This window comes from Pholis gunnellus (genome assembly GCF_910591455.1).
Source record: "Pholis gunnellus genome assembly, chromosome: 6".
In the NCBI taxonomy this organism is placed as follows: domain Eukaryota; kingdom Metazoa; phylum Chordata; class Actinopteri; order Perciformes; family Pholidae; genus Pholis; species Pholis gunnellus.
In genome coordinates this window covers 17,105,459-17,120,928 of record NC_136532.1, presented here as the reverse complement: position 1 = coordinate 17,120,928, position 15,470 = coordinate 17,105,459, and the positions used below count along the sequence as shown (strand labels likewise).

General features: G+C 41.3%; 3 protein-coding genes across 3 annotated transcripts; 2 read left to right on the top strand and 1 right to left on the bottom strand.

Moving 5' to 3' along the window:
* Positions 1-361: 361 nt before the first annotated feature.
* dgcr6 (DiGeorge syndrome critical region gene 6) lies at positions 362-2,358 on the top strand. Its single transcript, XM_079161141.1, has 5 exons — positions 362-656; positions 791-951; positions 1,161-1,261; positions 1,340-1,480; positions 1,645-2,358. Exons 1-5 carry the CDS (start codon positions 553-555, stop codon positions 1,720-1,722), a joined length of 585 nt encoding a protein of 194 aa, XP_079017267.1. The 5' UTR covers positions 362-552; the 3' UTR covers positions 1,723-2,358.
* A 1,797-nt stretch (positions 2,359-4,155) lies between these two features.
* On the top strand, positions 4,156-8,482 carry slc7a4 (solute carrier family 7 member 4; the record flags this gene model as incomplete). Its single annotated transcript, XM_079160816.1, has 4 exons — positions 4,156-5,137; positions 5,277-5,983; positions 6,246-6,354; positions 8,237-8,482. The coding sequence occupies 4 exons, from the start codon at positions 4,156-4,158 to the stop codon at positions 8,452-8,454; spliced, it is 2,016 nt and encodes a 671-aa protein (XP_079016942.1). The 3' UTR covers positions 8,455-8,482.
* Positions 8,483-12,242: 3,760 nt separating this feature from the next.
* ccdc157 (coiled-coil domain containing 157) lies at positions 12,243-15,461 on the bottom strand (the record flags this gene model as incomplete). The annotated part of the gene is made up of 10 exons (XM_079160752.1): positions 12,243-12,501; positions 12,625-12,698; positions 12,820-12,959; positions 13,199-13,361; positions 13,451-13,627; positions 13,740-13,909; positions 14,022-14,099; positions 14,176-14,866; positions 14,970-15,117; positions 15,214-15,461. The coding sequence occupies 10 exons, from the start codon at positions 15,459-15,461 to the stop codon at positions 12,243-12,245; spliced, it is 2,148 nt and encodes a 715-aa protein (XP_079016878.1).
* Positions 15,462-15,470: the final 9 nt, after the last annotated feature.

Sequence of the window (15,470 nt, the reverse complement as noted above, 5' to 3'; positions counted from 1 at the left end):
GAGCCAAATGAACCCGTCAGAAAAATGTCCACTCTGAAATAAACATGATCGAATAAACTGCATCACAACAGCACAATACATTATGTGTTGTCATATCTGACATGGCTCACTATCTGTTTGCAATTGACGTTATTGTGTTATTATTTATTTTTAGCGCTTTCGTGCTAATTTATAATGCTCGTAAACGTATGGTGATATTCTAGTAAGCAGGTCCTCAGGAGCCTCCCTTCTGTGATTCAATGCGCCACCTGGAGAAAACATTACGCTACTGCACGCGCCATTACGGACAGGCATATTGACAGCCAGCAACTTGGGGTCCTTTACCCACAGCTAACAAAACAATCACTTTCCTCCAGTTAAGTTGGTTTAGTAACTTTAACTGCCGTTATCTGTTCTATATACAAGCTAGTCTTCAATATAACTTACCTATCGGGTTACCGAAAACGTTTAAATATACAACAATTAAATTAGCCGAGCCTGCTACTTCTAGCTAGCTTATCTGAATGTGTTAACCAACGTCCCGCTGCTGCGGTCATCTTTGCAGTTAGGGAGATGGATGGTTACCCCGGAGTCACTGACGGCGACTCCACTAAACATCAAGAAAGACATTACTACCTGTTATCTGAACTGCAAACACTAGTCAAAGATTTACCAAGGTGATGCTGCCTTACCTGTCAAGCGAGACTTCCTTCACGGAATTCAAAAGACTGCTTAATCAGCCGTACCAGGAAATATAACTAGATCTTGATGATTATTTGTTGTGCGTTTTGTTTTCCTCCTTGGTTTATAGCTCCTTCCAGCAGCGGCTGTCCTACAGCACGCTGGGTGACCTGGCCCTAGCACTCATAGACGGGACGGTGTATGAGATTGTGCAAGGACTCCTGGATATTCAGCATCTCACAGAGAAGAATCTGTACAACCAGAGGCAAAAGCTGCACTGTGAACACCAAGGTTGGTGCTCTGCTCTCTTTCTTTTCGTGACTAATGGGGCCCGTTCCAAGAAGCAAGCTCGTGCCCTTTTAACCTGGATGATTGCTGATTCAAACCAGGAGTTCCTTCAATATCAAGTATCAAACCTGGTTCTTGGAGCGGGCCTTCAGTGTAAGGTTGTGTTTGCATCCCAGTGTGATGTTTGATTAGTTATTACTTTTTCTGTGCAGCACTCAAACAAGATCTCGTACGGAAACACAAGGATGCCATACAGTCATGCAAGTCTCACAACCTCACGCTTCTCAAGTCCAACCAACAAGCAGAGCTAGAGGTAAGGCATTGAAATCTGGTGCTCTGATTATTGCTACATTCTTTTTGGTTGACTAATAGTTGTGTGTTGTGTTGTCAGTCTCTGGAAATCCGTGTGCGAGAGGAACAAAGAATGATGGATAAGAAGATTGTAGCGGAAATGGATCAAAAAGTGATAGACCAGCAGAACACCTTGGAGAAAGCAGGAGTCCCTGGGTTTTTTATCACCACTAATCCTCAGGTTAAAGCCTACATCCGTCTACTCACTGTAGTTCAAATGCTTACTAACACCACAAGTGGTAGGGGAGCATAGAAAACATGCTCTTTTGTGGTACAGACGAATGCCCAGCAGATGGCAATGTATGTCCTAACTAATTTCTCCTCAACTATTATGTGTTATTTCAGGAGCTGACGATGCAGATGAACCTACTCGAGTTGATCCTCAAGCTTCAACAGAAGGAGTCACAATCTGGACTCCTTTGAGAAGGAGGCCCAATCCTACAATAGCCACCGACTGCATATGCTTCCATTCCAGTAGTTGTGAGATCCAACAAGTGTCGGTCAACATGTGGCATTGATTCCTTCAACGACGTGTTCATCACTTGTTGGAAGTGTAATATTCACCATCAAAAACCGTAGGAGAAGGCTGGTTCTCGAGTGTACAAGTAAGACGTCTGTAGTCTTGGTAGAGAACAGTAGCAGTTTGTGACAACATAGATTGTAAAGCACTTAACTGACATATCACAGATTGTGAAACTAGGAAGTTAATGTGTTGCAAAACCTTTACAGACACATTGTTTACATATTTAAAGAGCATTGAGGGAGCGGGCTCTGTCAGAAATTAGAGGATCAATATGTTGCTTACGGACACACAGACTGCTGTAACTGGGACTACTTCATGAAGGCCTCCTGATACCTTTGACTGAAGTGTCAGGTCCAGTGTGCTGGCGCTTCATTGCTTATTTATATGAACAGTATTATAATTCATTTTCTACTTTTTTTACCCATATTTGTGCTACTTTTTCTTTATTGTGTATAATGTTTTTTTATCTGTTAAGTTTGCTTTAGTTGTGTGAGCACTAGGGATGTTGACTATATTGGCAGTATTACATATTTGTATGTGTTGATTTTCCATTGCATGAATATTTGTTTTCATAAAACAAATTAAGTCTCTCAAAATGTCTTGTGTCTTTTGTGAATTATTTTACAGTAATATTTTTCAGTGCAGTCATTTTTGTGTCGCACTGGGTTCCAAATTATTTCACTAGGAGGCTGCGACTGCTCATCACTCAATGACGAGACAATTAAAACATGAGCCTGTTCACCTATTGAGAAACCCTGGGGAGCACCCTAAAGGGATGAACCATGCATAAACACCTTTTCAGGTTGACCTGGTTTGTGTTATATTTGTTTGTTTGATTTTCGAATATTGCTCTTATTTTAGTCACTTGAACTATGAAAGTACAATTTTACTTTCAACCATTTTTACCTACGTCAGCTGATTCTTTTTTATATAATTCTCAAACATGTTTAAATTCATAGTGAGCACCGGCTCCTTATAATCTCGCATTCTGCTGTAATATGGGTGGGGCGCAGTGGGGAAGCCCTCTGATTTAAAGGTGACTGTGCCTTTAAGAAGCAGTCCAGACGGCGCATGCAGGTCTTTTTATTCCTCGGCGCACCTTCGGCTCCATCACCAGACGATGAACCTCGGTAACTTAAGTCAACGCCGGACCTGCAGCACAAATGTCAGACCCTGAACAACAACGGTAAAGCAATGCTTGTATTTCTTCCGTTATTACGGACGTCTCTGTCTATGCGGTTACAAACGGTTTCACGGGATATAATCATACCTGCTCACGCACGAATGATTGCGATGTCGCTCTTTATGTTCAAAACATGCAGGAGTAGGGAAGTCTAATAGACTAACGATCTTCTTTTTGCGTCCGTTTCCATTTTGTTTTAAATTATTAATTTGGCATTAAAACAACGTTTATTCCTGTCGTCGTCTGTTCCCTCCACGGTAGGCCTACAGTATGTGGTCATAGATATATAGCCTACTGAAGATGAATAGTCTATGTAGTGTAAACGAATCGTGTAGTTTATGGCGCCGGGGGGTTATTTCTAGAAGGGAATAAAGCGTTACGTAATTATAGCAGATGCGTCCTGTTGTCGCCATATGCCCATCGAGGGCAGGAATCGGATGTTGCACCGCCCAGACCAGGAATACTGGAGCCCACAGATGACAAGCCTGAACTCATTGTTTACAGTCAAACAAATAAAAAATGCACTATCTCCATCTCACGTCGTTACATTATGTTAAGCTTTTATCCGCGCACCGGATGACGTGGACTTGCCTTGTCGGCTATAGTGATGAGTGTCCAGTGTAACACATGCAGGCCTCATTGCGCGTTCTAGATAAAATAGATTAACTCAATTTGGTGAACGGCAAGATAGAATATATGGCATTATTTTCTTTCTTTTTAATTATTTGCTCTAAATAAATAAGCTTTTTTTCACGATTACCTCTAAAGCAAAATGTTACTGATATGCTGCTTTTAAAATTAGAAATGTAACTTTTGGTTCTAATGCATAAAAGATTTCATGAGTTCCTATTGAACTAACCTATTATTTCCATCACCAACGATATACAAAACCCTTATTTCTTCATGCTGTACGTGCTTCAAAAGCTCAAATATAAACATGAAGTGCTTTAAATTAAACCATCATTCTGTGTTTCTTGGCTATGCTATAGGTTTAAAACTTTAGACCACGTAACCTGCAGTAGTTTTTCCTTATGCATTTGACAATGTTTGTCTGCTTGTGCTCTGTCTTGCAGATCAGCTTGATAAACAGGCGATGGATCCAGTGTGATTGTTTCAACAACATCCTGTCCAGCTGTCCAACTCTGTAGCTATGGAAACCTGTCCAAGGGGCTGCACCCCAGCGGTGCGCTTTTGTCAGAAACTGAACCGACTCAAGACACTGGATGATGACATGATGGCCACGTCGCTGAAACGCTGCCTCTCCACCCTGGACCTGACTCTGTTGGGAGTCGGTGGAATGGTGGGCTCTGGGCTTTATGTCCTGACAGGAACAGTGGCTAAAGACATAGTTGGCCCTGCTGTCATTGTATCCTTCATTATTGCAGGTCTTGCCTCTCTGCTGGCCGCGTTTTGTTATGCAGAGTTTGGGGCACGCATTCCCAAAACAGGATCTGCCTACATGTTTACCTATGTATCTGTGGGAGAGGTCTGGGCCTTTCTCATTGGTTGGAATGTGATTCTGGAGAATATGATCGGTGGTGCCGCTGTGGCACGTGCCTGGAGTGGCTATCTGGACTCCATTTTTAACCACGCCATCCAGAACTTCACAGAGACGCACATTATGCAGTGGAATGTGCCCTTCCTTGCCCATTACCCTGACCTCCTTGCAGCAGGGATTCTAGTAGTTGCCTCATTCTTCATTTCCTTTGGAGTTCAAGTATCCTCTTACCTCAATCACATCTTCTCCACTATTAGCATGGTTGTCATCATTTTCATCCTGGTATTTGGCTTTATGCTGGCTGAACCAGCCAATTGGAGCCAGAAAGAAGGAGGTTTTGCACCTTTCGGGCTATCTGGAATACTGGCGGGCTCGGCCACATGCTTCTACGCATTTGTGGGCTTTGATGTAATTGCGTCTTCAAGTGAGGAGGCAAAGAACCCACAGAAATCTGTTCCCATTGCCACTGCCATCTCCCTTGGATTGGCAGCTGCAGCATATATCCTGGTCTCCACGGTGCTCACACTAATGGTACCTTGGCATACGCTGGACCCAAACTCAGCTCTGGCAGATGCTTTCTTCCGCCGGGGTTACAGTTGGGCTGGAGTTATTGTGGCAATAGGTTCCATCTGTGGTGAGTGTCTATTTTCAATTGAGAAGTACAATTTAAATGGCTGTTAGACTAAGTATATTATGGTAATACATAATGATTAGCAGTAGTCCTCACTGCACAATGCTATATTCTGATAATGACTCTCTGTTCCCTTTTCTAGCCATGAACACTGTCCTGCTGTGTAATCTCTTCTCCCTCCCTCGGATTGTCTACGCCATGGCAGAGGATGGGTTGTTTTTCTCCTTTTTCGCACGAGTCAATCCCATCACCAAAGTCCCTGTCAATGCCATATTGGTGTTTGGGATCCTCATGGCCACCATGGCTCTCGTCTTTGACCTGGAGGCATTGGTTCAGTTCTTGTCCATCGGCACCCTCCTGGCATACACCTTTGTGGCAGCGAGTGTCATTGTGCTGCGTTTCCAGCCTGACAAAACCAGCTCCAAGGGAACCGCTTCCACATCTCCCAACCCTACTGCTGAGCCTTCTGATGCCCCCTCAGAGTCTCAGACCATAAACGAGGACAGCGGGGAGCTGAAGCAGTACGAGTCTTTCTCTGACAAACTCCAGTTGGTAGAGAGACAGGCGTCAACAGAGCGGCGGGAGGTGGGACAGCTGAAGGCCTACTGGGAACCGTACCTGGGCCAGCTGCTGGGGGACTGTGAGCCGGGCGAGGTGGTGGGTTACTGCGTGCTGACTATAATAGTGAGCTCAGTCTCCTTGTGTGCAGTGGTAGAATTTGGAATCAAACAGCTGCATCTGCCTATCTGGAGCTTCACAATGCTGCTGGTGATTTTCAGCTTAGCTTATGTTCTCAGCCTGGCACTCATATGGTTACACGAGCCACAAACCAGCAGCAAAACATTTCAGGTGAGCTCCTTTATGGTTTTTGCAACTATTGCACAACTCTATGTTTCAAATCATTTTTGAATACTGCTGTCTTTCACTTTGTTGGGTCCTCAGATAAACTTGTTTGCTCCACTGCATCCACTGTCCTGGCAGCAACACACATTTAAATTATGGTCAACATTTAATCTCAACGAAATTGAGACATTTATTTAAAGCCAATTGTTATAGTCATGAAAACTATACCAACTATGATTGGAGTATAATTGATGTTATTGTTTTATAGGTACCCTTGGTTCCATTGACTCCAGCTGCCAGTATTCTCATTAATATATTCCTCATGATGAAGCTCAGCTATCTAACCTGGATTCGTTTCACCGTATGGATCGCTGTAGGTAAGAAGGCACCAGAACTCAGACAGAGAACATACTGGCTGAAGAAAAACTTCTGCTCTCCTCATTTGCATAATGCCTCAAGAACAATACTGCAATTCCAAAATACGTTTGGCTAAACTTCAAAGGTGGCAAGCAGTGGGTATACAACACCCCCTCTAAACAAACACTGCTTTGCATTTTGTTAATCTAATTTTGGTTAAAGGCAGCGTAATCGACAGCACTCACATGAACTGAAATGAATATTATCTCAGTAGGTAGTTTGAATGCAAAGTAATCAACGGGCAGCCACCTTCAGGTCTGAAAAGTGAAGCCAATGCCGAATTGCCTTAAACTTGCATTCTGTCTAATAGCAGGAGGCGACTCTTCAGTAAACAATCGAGAGTTTATGCTCTCAATTGCTAGTTTCAAGTCTAAATACAACATCTTCATATAGTAAATTATGATCCCATTTAGAGTAAAATAGACGAGAAAGCAGGATAGGCTTTAGGGCATGGCCACTTTGTGATGACAGGTAGCTACCACGGCGTTGTCCGGTCAGATAGTTGTCCGTGTTTTTGTGTTACAACTTTAACCCTTTCACAATGTGTTTTCAGTTTATGAAGGTTAATTGTAACCTTTTCGGTCGCCTAAAAATGTCTTATTAAGTCTTTGGTTGTTCTTGGCTCCACCCTCTCGTGTCACTTGTGGTTGCAAAAAGCCAATCGCCAAAAAAAACTAGATGGATATGGCAAAAACTTGAGGCCTTTTAAAACGGTAGTCCACAAATAAATGGGTGATGTCGCGGTGACTACGTCCACTTCTTATAAACAGCCAATGATCGTAAAACATCTGCCTCGTGAACTTAATGTGCATGAGCATTACATCCTCAGAACAAACAAACATTTTCTGCCCACTAAAGACCTTTCACACCGGGGGCATTTCTTTTGTGTAGTTAGTTTGCACGTCATTATATTTTGTTGTTTTGTTTTTTTCATAAATACTTTCATTCAGAATGCAAATACTAAACTTTAAAACGAGGTTGATTCTTCTGAGTTTTCACACCGCGAAGAAATGGATCAACCAATCACGTTATTTGCAATAGACTTATTTAAAATGCATTTAGCTGAAAGGAAACTCAATAAAATAGCTTACAATAGTTTAGGCTATATAACAACCTCTAACCCCAGACAGGCTGCCAGACGCTGGGTCAATAGGAACCCAGCAGTTGGTAATCTGCCTGCGCAAATCTATTCAAACCTTTTAGTGAAAAAGTGTTGCAAATTTGTATCACTGTCTGTATGAGTAGTTTTGTTGCAAAATATTCGCAGGTGAGTATTTTGCATTTTCGTGTTGTCTATTTGTCAAGGTGTGTAAAGGCCGCAAGGGAATAGAGAAAGTTTTTACTTTCGTCAACAACCCTCAGAGAATGTAGATGGTTGTCAAACCGCATTAATGCCCTGTCAGTGGGGATCACTGGGGAAACATGATTAGCTGCATTAGCTTAAGGCTTCTCTTGACTATAAGCCATTTTAAGACCACTGTCACACACTGCAGCAAGTTAACGAGAAGCACACACATGGAATTTTACACTTGACAGGGTTTTACCTGTATTAATGGTAATGGTAATAATAATAGGATTTCTACATTCGACTCATCGTTTAGGTGGAATTAAATCCAAGTAATCAATATTACACCAAAGAGTAAATACAAATAGAAATTGATAAAAGTACTGTATTTCATTAAGCTTGTGACTAATTGAGGGCAGACTGAACGATCTCAACAACTACTATAACAATTAAATGGATTTTGAGACATTTTTCTCACTACACGCCTGTGTGCAGTATTCTTAACTTTAATTTAGAGTCATTATGGTTACAAGTGTTTCATGTTGTCCCTTTCCCAGGTCTCTTTGTGTATTTTGGCTATGGAATCTGGCACAGTAAGGAGGGAATTCGGGAGCTGCAGCCCAAAGACATGGCCGCCCGGTACGTGGTGCTACCCAGCGGCAGCCTGGTAGAGACGGTGCAGTCTGTCCAGCCCGATGGACAATTGGACACCTCGGCGCACCACATCAACCCCTCCGCTGCCTCGACAGCTGAGGAGTACGCGGGAAATAGATGATGTGTGACCTAACATAGTCATTACTACTGCCTGTTATTGTCTGTCGTCTCCCACTCATGCGCTTTACTATTTCTAGTGTTCTCTCTGTATCTCACTCCCGTTAGCGTGTGACTGGTCTGCCACAGTCTATACTCTCCAAATGTAAGCACACCACAGGATGGGATGCACGCTCTCTGTCTTGTTGTGAAGCCTATTTGTATATCTTGTAATACTCGAATGTACAGTAGGGAGCTTTATTACTGTCCTGTAAGATCCTAGCATCAAAGTTGTGTTATATCCTCTTTTCTTGCAACCTTGCCAGTTTGTCAAAATACACATGGTTATAGGTTATATATGGTGCTTGCTTTGTGACAAATGTGTAGTTAAAGGTATACTAAAATCGATATTCAGAGCATTAACAAAGCAGCCAGCTCATGCCTGCCGCTCTTCTCTGCGCTCATACACCGCCCACTCAAGATAAACACTGTTTGCTTTGTCAGTACTGCCGTCGCCATGTTGAGAGCCCTGAGGAAGCAATAGATATGCTCTGAATTTCATATATAGAACCTTTAAGTACACTCAGTCGATGATTTTTTTTTAAATGCTAACACAGATCTGGAGCTGGAAAATCATTTTGAGCATATTAAGCAATCTTACGTTGCATGTTTTTGTTTTTTAGCCAAGCAGAGGTATGCTTTTGTGAGTTTACATTTTTGCCTTTTTCTCACATTCTCCCCCAAACCTCAGGAGAAACTACAAGCTCTAATAATTTGGATCCTCTCAGTCCATCTCCTCCTTTTGGTACTCATAGACTGCCCCAAGAAAAGTGGTTTCTGGCAAGTTATTTAATCCCATATTCTAAAATACGTATTTCATTTTCTATTATTGCTTTATACAGATCTCATTAGCTTCAATTTTTCTGAGTTGTCATTGTCCTTTTTGTGTGTCAGGGTATCTGTGTTATATGTTTTGCATGTACCTCTATTAGTCTTCCTCAGTAATTTGTGTTCACCTTTTTAGTGGCTGATAACACTTCAGTGCTTTAGTTAATCTCATACGTCTCATCCCATGATCCTGTTCTGTTCTGTGTCATTGATCTTGCACTTGTCCAGTCTTTTCTCACACACATTTAAACAGCAGCCCTTTACCCTTTCTCCCTGTTGGTATGAGATTATAAAAAATTATAGATTATTGAGCCTTTATTTTATTGTGTTTTCCTGAAATAACCTGAGAGATAATTTGATTATTGAATATATATATATATGGCAAGCACAAACCTTCTGAATGAAGATCTTCACACAGGGTTGAATATTGGCAGGCAGGCAGACTTTGGTTATGTTAAACCTGGAATGTGTTCCATCTCTCTGAGGCCTCTGTAATCCCAGCAGATTTGCTTCAGTCCCTGTCTGCAGTTTGACCTAGATTAGAGAAAGGCACACATGTGAGAACGCTCATATTATATAGATAGCATTCCCATAGTCTACACAGTGTCAATAAGGGAAGGCTTTCTTTTGTTTTTTACATAAGTAAATGTACTTAAAAAGATCCCAATGAATTTTATGTTTTCATTCATTTCAATTTGTGTTTGCATGTGTTGCATAAGAAACCGATGGCCTTAAATGTGTTGTAATCAATGCAGACTAATTCCCAAAGTTGAAGTTCTCAGTCTTTATGATTTAGTTGTTAAATTTGTCTGTTAGATCAAAAACAACTCTTACATCGGACTTTCATGCGTTGTAATTAGTAAACCTAAACACAAACATGGAAGAAAAGGTAAAGTAGGAGTCATTTTGGCATTTCTAGAATTTTGTACAACTTTGCACACTGAAAACTATTGTCTGGTAATTTTTTGTTTCACAGTTATGCTTTGGATGTCGGGGCCAGTAACAGATATTGATACTGTGGTGCTTTTTTAAGCTAAATGTTCTGTCACTTCTTTCTCTTTCTCTTTTGTGCAGGGAGCACAGTTATAAATTATCCAATTCTTTTCTTACTTCTGAATTTTATTGTACTCTGTACTTGCACACAAGTTCTCAAATATTTCTGTTATAGTGTAGGTCTGTATAAAATGCAAAAGACTGTGTTATAAATGCAAAATAAATGTTTTGAAACGGCATTCACAAAAATATAAATAGTGGACTAAAATTGTGGATAAAATACACTATAATTAGCAGATAACATAAACAGCGTGTTGTGCATAGAATTTCTAGAATGACAGGATAGTCAGTTATTTGCATGATGGTCGTGACCTGCCAAACTGTCTGGGAATATATATATATATATATATTACGAGACATTCTGTCATACATGCAGGAATGTCTAGTATTATATCTAAGCAGGTCTGCAGTACACTCAACCACCTGTAAATAGTCTGATACGTGGCCATTTAGGCATTTCTACACATGGCTTGCTGCTAAATAATTAACCCAAATTGTTGCTAATGTGTAACCATTTATTGATTTAAAATGTTCGATACATGAATAGTTTCTTTTAATGTTATCAAAAATGTAGCATAACTTATTTTTTACAATTAGTAATCAAGCCTCCTGCTGCTTAGAAAAAATATGTAACAAGAAATAGAAACATTTGTCAATTCTTGATTGTATACATTACATTTTCTTGCAACTTACACTAAGAGACATTTTTTCCATAACCTTATGGACAATTTTTTTTTAAACAGATAAACACTTAAATACATATAGGTTATGGTGTTAACAGTCCAGTACAAAAACAATTCTCTCTTCATTACTGAACTTTATATAAAAGACACGACTGCTCTGGATTAACGTGACTAAATGCCATGTTGAATGTTGATCTGAACTAATCGCTTTGTCAACTTCCATTGCACGCTTGATGACACACCTATGTATTTAACCCCATTTAAGGATTAACCCTCGGGTCATTGGTTGTCTTTTAAGTGAATGATAGATCAGGTGTTCATTCAGGTTGAGAAATCAGAGTGTTGGTATGACTAGTAATGTTAATCAGGTGTTTAGAGTTAGTTACTAATACTTATTATTTTCACTATCTGTCAGGTTTATTTAATACAAGAACAAAGAGAGGATATGTTTGACTTGAACCGCTCTGACACAATAACGTCTCTCGGGCTCCCTATTAGACTCAGATTACACAACTGAGCTAAGAGCATCTCAAATTACCACCGCAGAGCCAGCCTCATGCCGTGTGGTGCAAACACCAAAACGACGAGAGAGAATTGTTACCTCATATACAATATGTGTGGTCTTGATCTCGGAGCATTAATGAGGACTAACTGACTGAAATAAAGGTCTGTAGTGATTCAGCAGAGCGTGAATCCTGTGAGCACTTGCATTTCCATGGAAACATCCTACTCTGAACCCTCATCAGATAGCACTTAAAAATCCATCAACACATCTGTGTCATTGTTTGTGTTCCACTCAATGTTGTACAAACTGCTGAGCCGAGTGCATCATCAGCTGTGAAGCCAGATACATCCAGCATATCATATATCCAGAAACCTAATATTCAACAGACATTAATACCTTATTAAAAATAACGGTGCTCCGTACATATGTCCACAATTAGTTTTATATATACAGTGTATGTATTCAACTTAACATGATGACAAATGTAGTGGCTGCAGTGGTAATCCATTGTCATAACTTGTAATGTAATTGAAAAATACAAAATAATTAGTGTTCGTGTGCTATAATGTACAGTAAGACATCCTGACATTAATGTGAGGAATGTGCCTTTTTATGAGCTTTGTAGTTGTTGTCCTTTCTCACTCCAGCTTCAAAAGTGTCTTCTTTTTTACTGTATTTATGCATTCAGGGTCCAATTTTTTTCCTCTGATTTGAGCTTCTGGAGTGAGAGAGAAGAGAACCATTGCGTGTTTTTGTATGGCTTTTAGCAGCAGTGGCGTCCATGTTGAGGTGGAGGGTTTGATGGTGAAGTTGCAGGGACGAGGGAGAGGCGGAGGCAGTGGACACACAATCCTCTGACCCGGCTGACTCTAGACCACTTTCCCCACGTCTTGCTTCCCTCCTTCTGTTATCGTATTCCAGCCCTGTTGCACTGCTGCTCTGCCTGTGGTACAGAGGAGAAATAAGGCAATACCCAAAACACAGCGGGATGATTAATCATTTATTAAAAAAATGATGCATAATGCTACATGTGTTCCAAAGTAACATTTTATCAAATCAAACTCACAATGGACTATTTTGCATTTGTGTCCGGTGATTTTGTTGCTCTTCAACAGCTGAGGTCTGCTGAGGTGAGGCTCCCTGTTGATACAAATATACAGTCTAATATCAATTTCAACATCCACAAAATCAACATGTAGCAGATGAATGAGAGTTAATTCATGTGTGATACACACCAATTCACATATGTTCATCCACTTACCCTGGTGGCATTATGTTGTGCTCTTTGCTTCAGTTTCACAAGGCTGGTGTACAGGGTTGTGTTTTCTTGCTCCAGAATTTTTATACGCAAGTTATTTGCCTGCAATTGTTGCTCCATATCCAAAAGCACATTTCCTGTACCTTGAAATATACAATGAACAACATTTAAACACTTAAAACATGACTGCACGACTCAAAAAAGAAGCAGTTGGGAAATAAATGACTGGATACACGTTTGTGTGCATTGCAAAGAAAAGGGTTTCTGTCTGGTGCTCCAGGAGTGTAAACAGCCCTGAGCGAGTTTTATTTACATTCAAGTCAGCAGACAGTGAGTGCAAAACGTTAATATTCTATAAACAAATATTGCATCACTGTCATACTCTTTGGTTGGGTCTGAGGGCTGAGCTCTGGGAAAGCCACCAGCAGCCTCTCTCTCTCCCTTAAAGCTTGCACATACTCCTTTAGCCCAGCCACGCTGTTCTTTAGCTCGCATGCGTATGTGTCCCGGGTCTGCTTCTCCTTTTGGAGCTCCAAACACAGGTCCTGTTGGAAAGAAGCATCACAGCATAAACCACTCGGTTAAAAAGTCTTTATTATGAAATGTAAAGCTGCACTCAACAACTCTAATATACCTGCTGCTGAGCAAATTGAGCCTGCATTTGATCCTTCTCCTCTGTCATCTGTTGCAGCTGATTGTGAAGGTCAACCTGTCTCTCCTCCCTCTCCACCAACTGCCTCTGCAGCTCTTCACACTCTTCGTCGAGAGCATCAACTCTCTCTAACAAAGACTTTTGCTTTGCCTGCATTGACTAGACGCACACACACACACACACACGAAGAACTGTATAAACCAATTTAAATACCGTCATTGGACTCAAGCTAAAAATAACAAATCATTATTTTGTAAGTGATGTCACTGACCTCTTGCTGACGACAAGCGCTGTGGTACTTGGCATTCTCTTTGTCAAGATGAAGTTGAGTTTCAGAGATTTGACTCTCTAACTGATGGATCCTTTGCTGTAGTTTGCAACAGGCCTCTTCCTCTATGTGCAAGGTCCTCAATTTGTCCTGCAGCTCATTCGTTTCTCGTTCTACCGCATAATAAAATGATCCATCAAACAACAGCATATCAAGTTATTTTAAGTAAGTAAGAGAAATGTATTTCGTTGTCTTAGTACCTGCACCTGAATATTATGTCCTTACCAAGTGCCTGCAATGCATCATGCTGCACTGCTACTTTCTCTTTCAGTCCAGAATTACTCTCCTCCAAGCACAATGTTTCTGTTGCAAAAATATGAAAGATATAGTATGTGATTGCAATGAGTTCCCTTCATATTCATTTTTGACGTTTCCGCACCTCTCTTGAGTTGTCGTTGCTCCCCTTGCAGCCTTTGCTCTGTTTCTTTCATGGATCTTTGTGCTTTCCTCAGTGAAAACTCCAGCTGGACTGTGTTCGCTTGGTGTTTTTCCAGCTCTTGCTTGAACTCCTTCCGTTTACCTTCCAGCTGAGACCTGAATCTCTCCCGCTCAGCTTCTGCTTCTGCTAGTCTATCTTTAAGAGGCTGCACAGTACCCCGCACATCTACAAGATGTTTTTCCAGCCGGCGCATGTCCCTTAGCTGCTCATTGGCCCACTGGGCGACATCGCCTGCTGTCATATGTCCCAGCTCCAGGGTGTCTTCCACAGCTACTAAGAGTGGCTGCAGAGATGAGGGCAGGCTCTCACTCTGAAGCAGTTCCACCACAGCATGCCCTGTTTTTATCAAAGTAGATTGCACTTGGTGGCATGCACTGCAGGGAACAAGGGATGATTCAACAGTCTGGCAGCTTACGTTGTGGCTGTAAACTTTGGGATAGCACGGGGTGTTGTGGGGAGCACTGGAAGGTACATCATTCTGTGGCAAAAACTTAAAGGAGCTTGTTGAAGACCAGGCAGATAAGGAATGTTTGCTTGTGCTCATTTGGGGGGAGACCGATGACACTGTCTCTGTCCCATCAGAGACAAATGGCTTTGCTTTTGTTTGTTTCTTGATGTCTTTGTATGTCCCCTAAAAGAAAAAAAGAAAGCATAACAAGTAAAGAGATCTGTCCATTTTCTATTGGTATTCTCTTTACATGTTTATCTTAATTTAAATAAATAAATGTCCCTACCTTTAGGTTGGCAAACTGAACAAAATTACTCCAATAGTTTCTGACAACAAGACCAACTGACAGACCTCTGTGCTGGGTTGGTTCTCTCCTGTGGCTGCACCTAATCTGCTCAACATACGCATTGAAGCTTTGTAGAAGAAGCAGTAGTCTTCAGCGAAAGCAGAGAGAAAAGGCAAGTTATGTTTTAGTAAATTATTCAATAAATAACTATTGTAAATATGTGTTAATTTGATGTATGTACTACCTGTCAATCACCAGCTCCAACAACACAATGTGGGAGTGTTGATTGAATGCATCCTTCCCATCCACAAAGTCATATTGCTCCAGTAGAGTTCCCATGTCCAGGTGACAGGAGAGTTTATCGGGGAACTTCCACGAGGAAAAGCGGACCGGTCCGGTTCTGGAGAAGACGTCCAGAATCGCACCTTGAAGGTCGACGACGTCTCTTCGGAGGCTTTCGATGCAGTCCTGACGACCCAAGAACTGACTCATATCTGACAA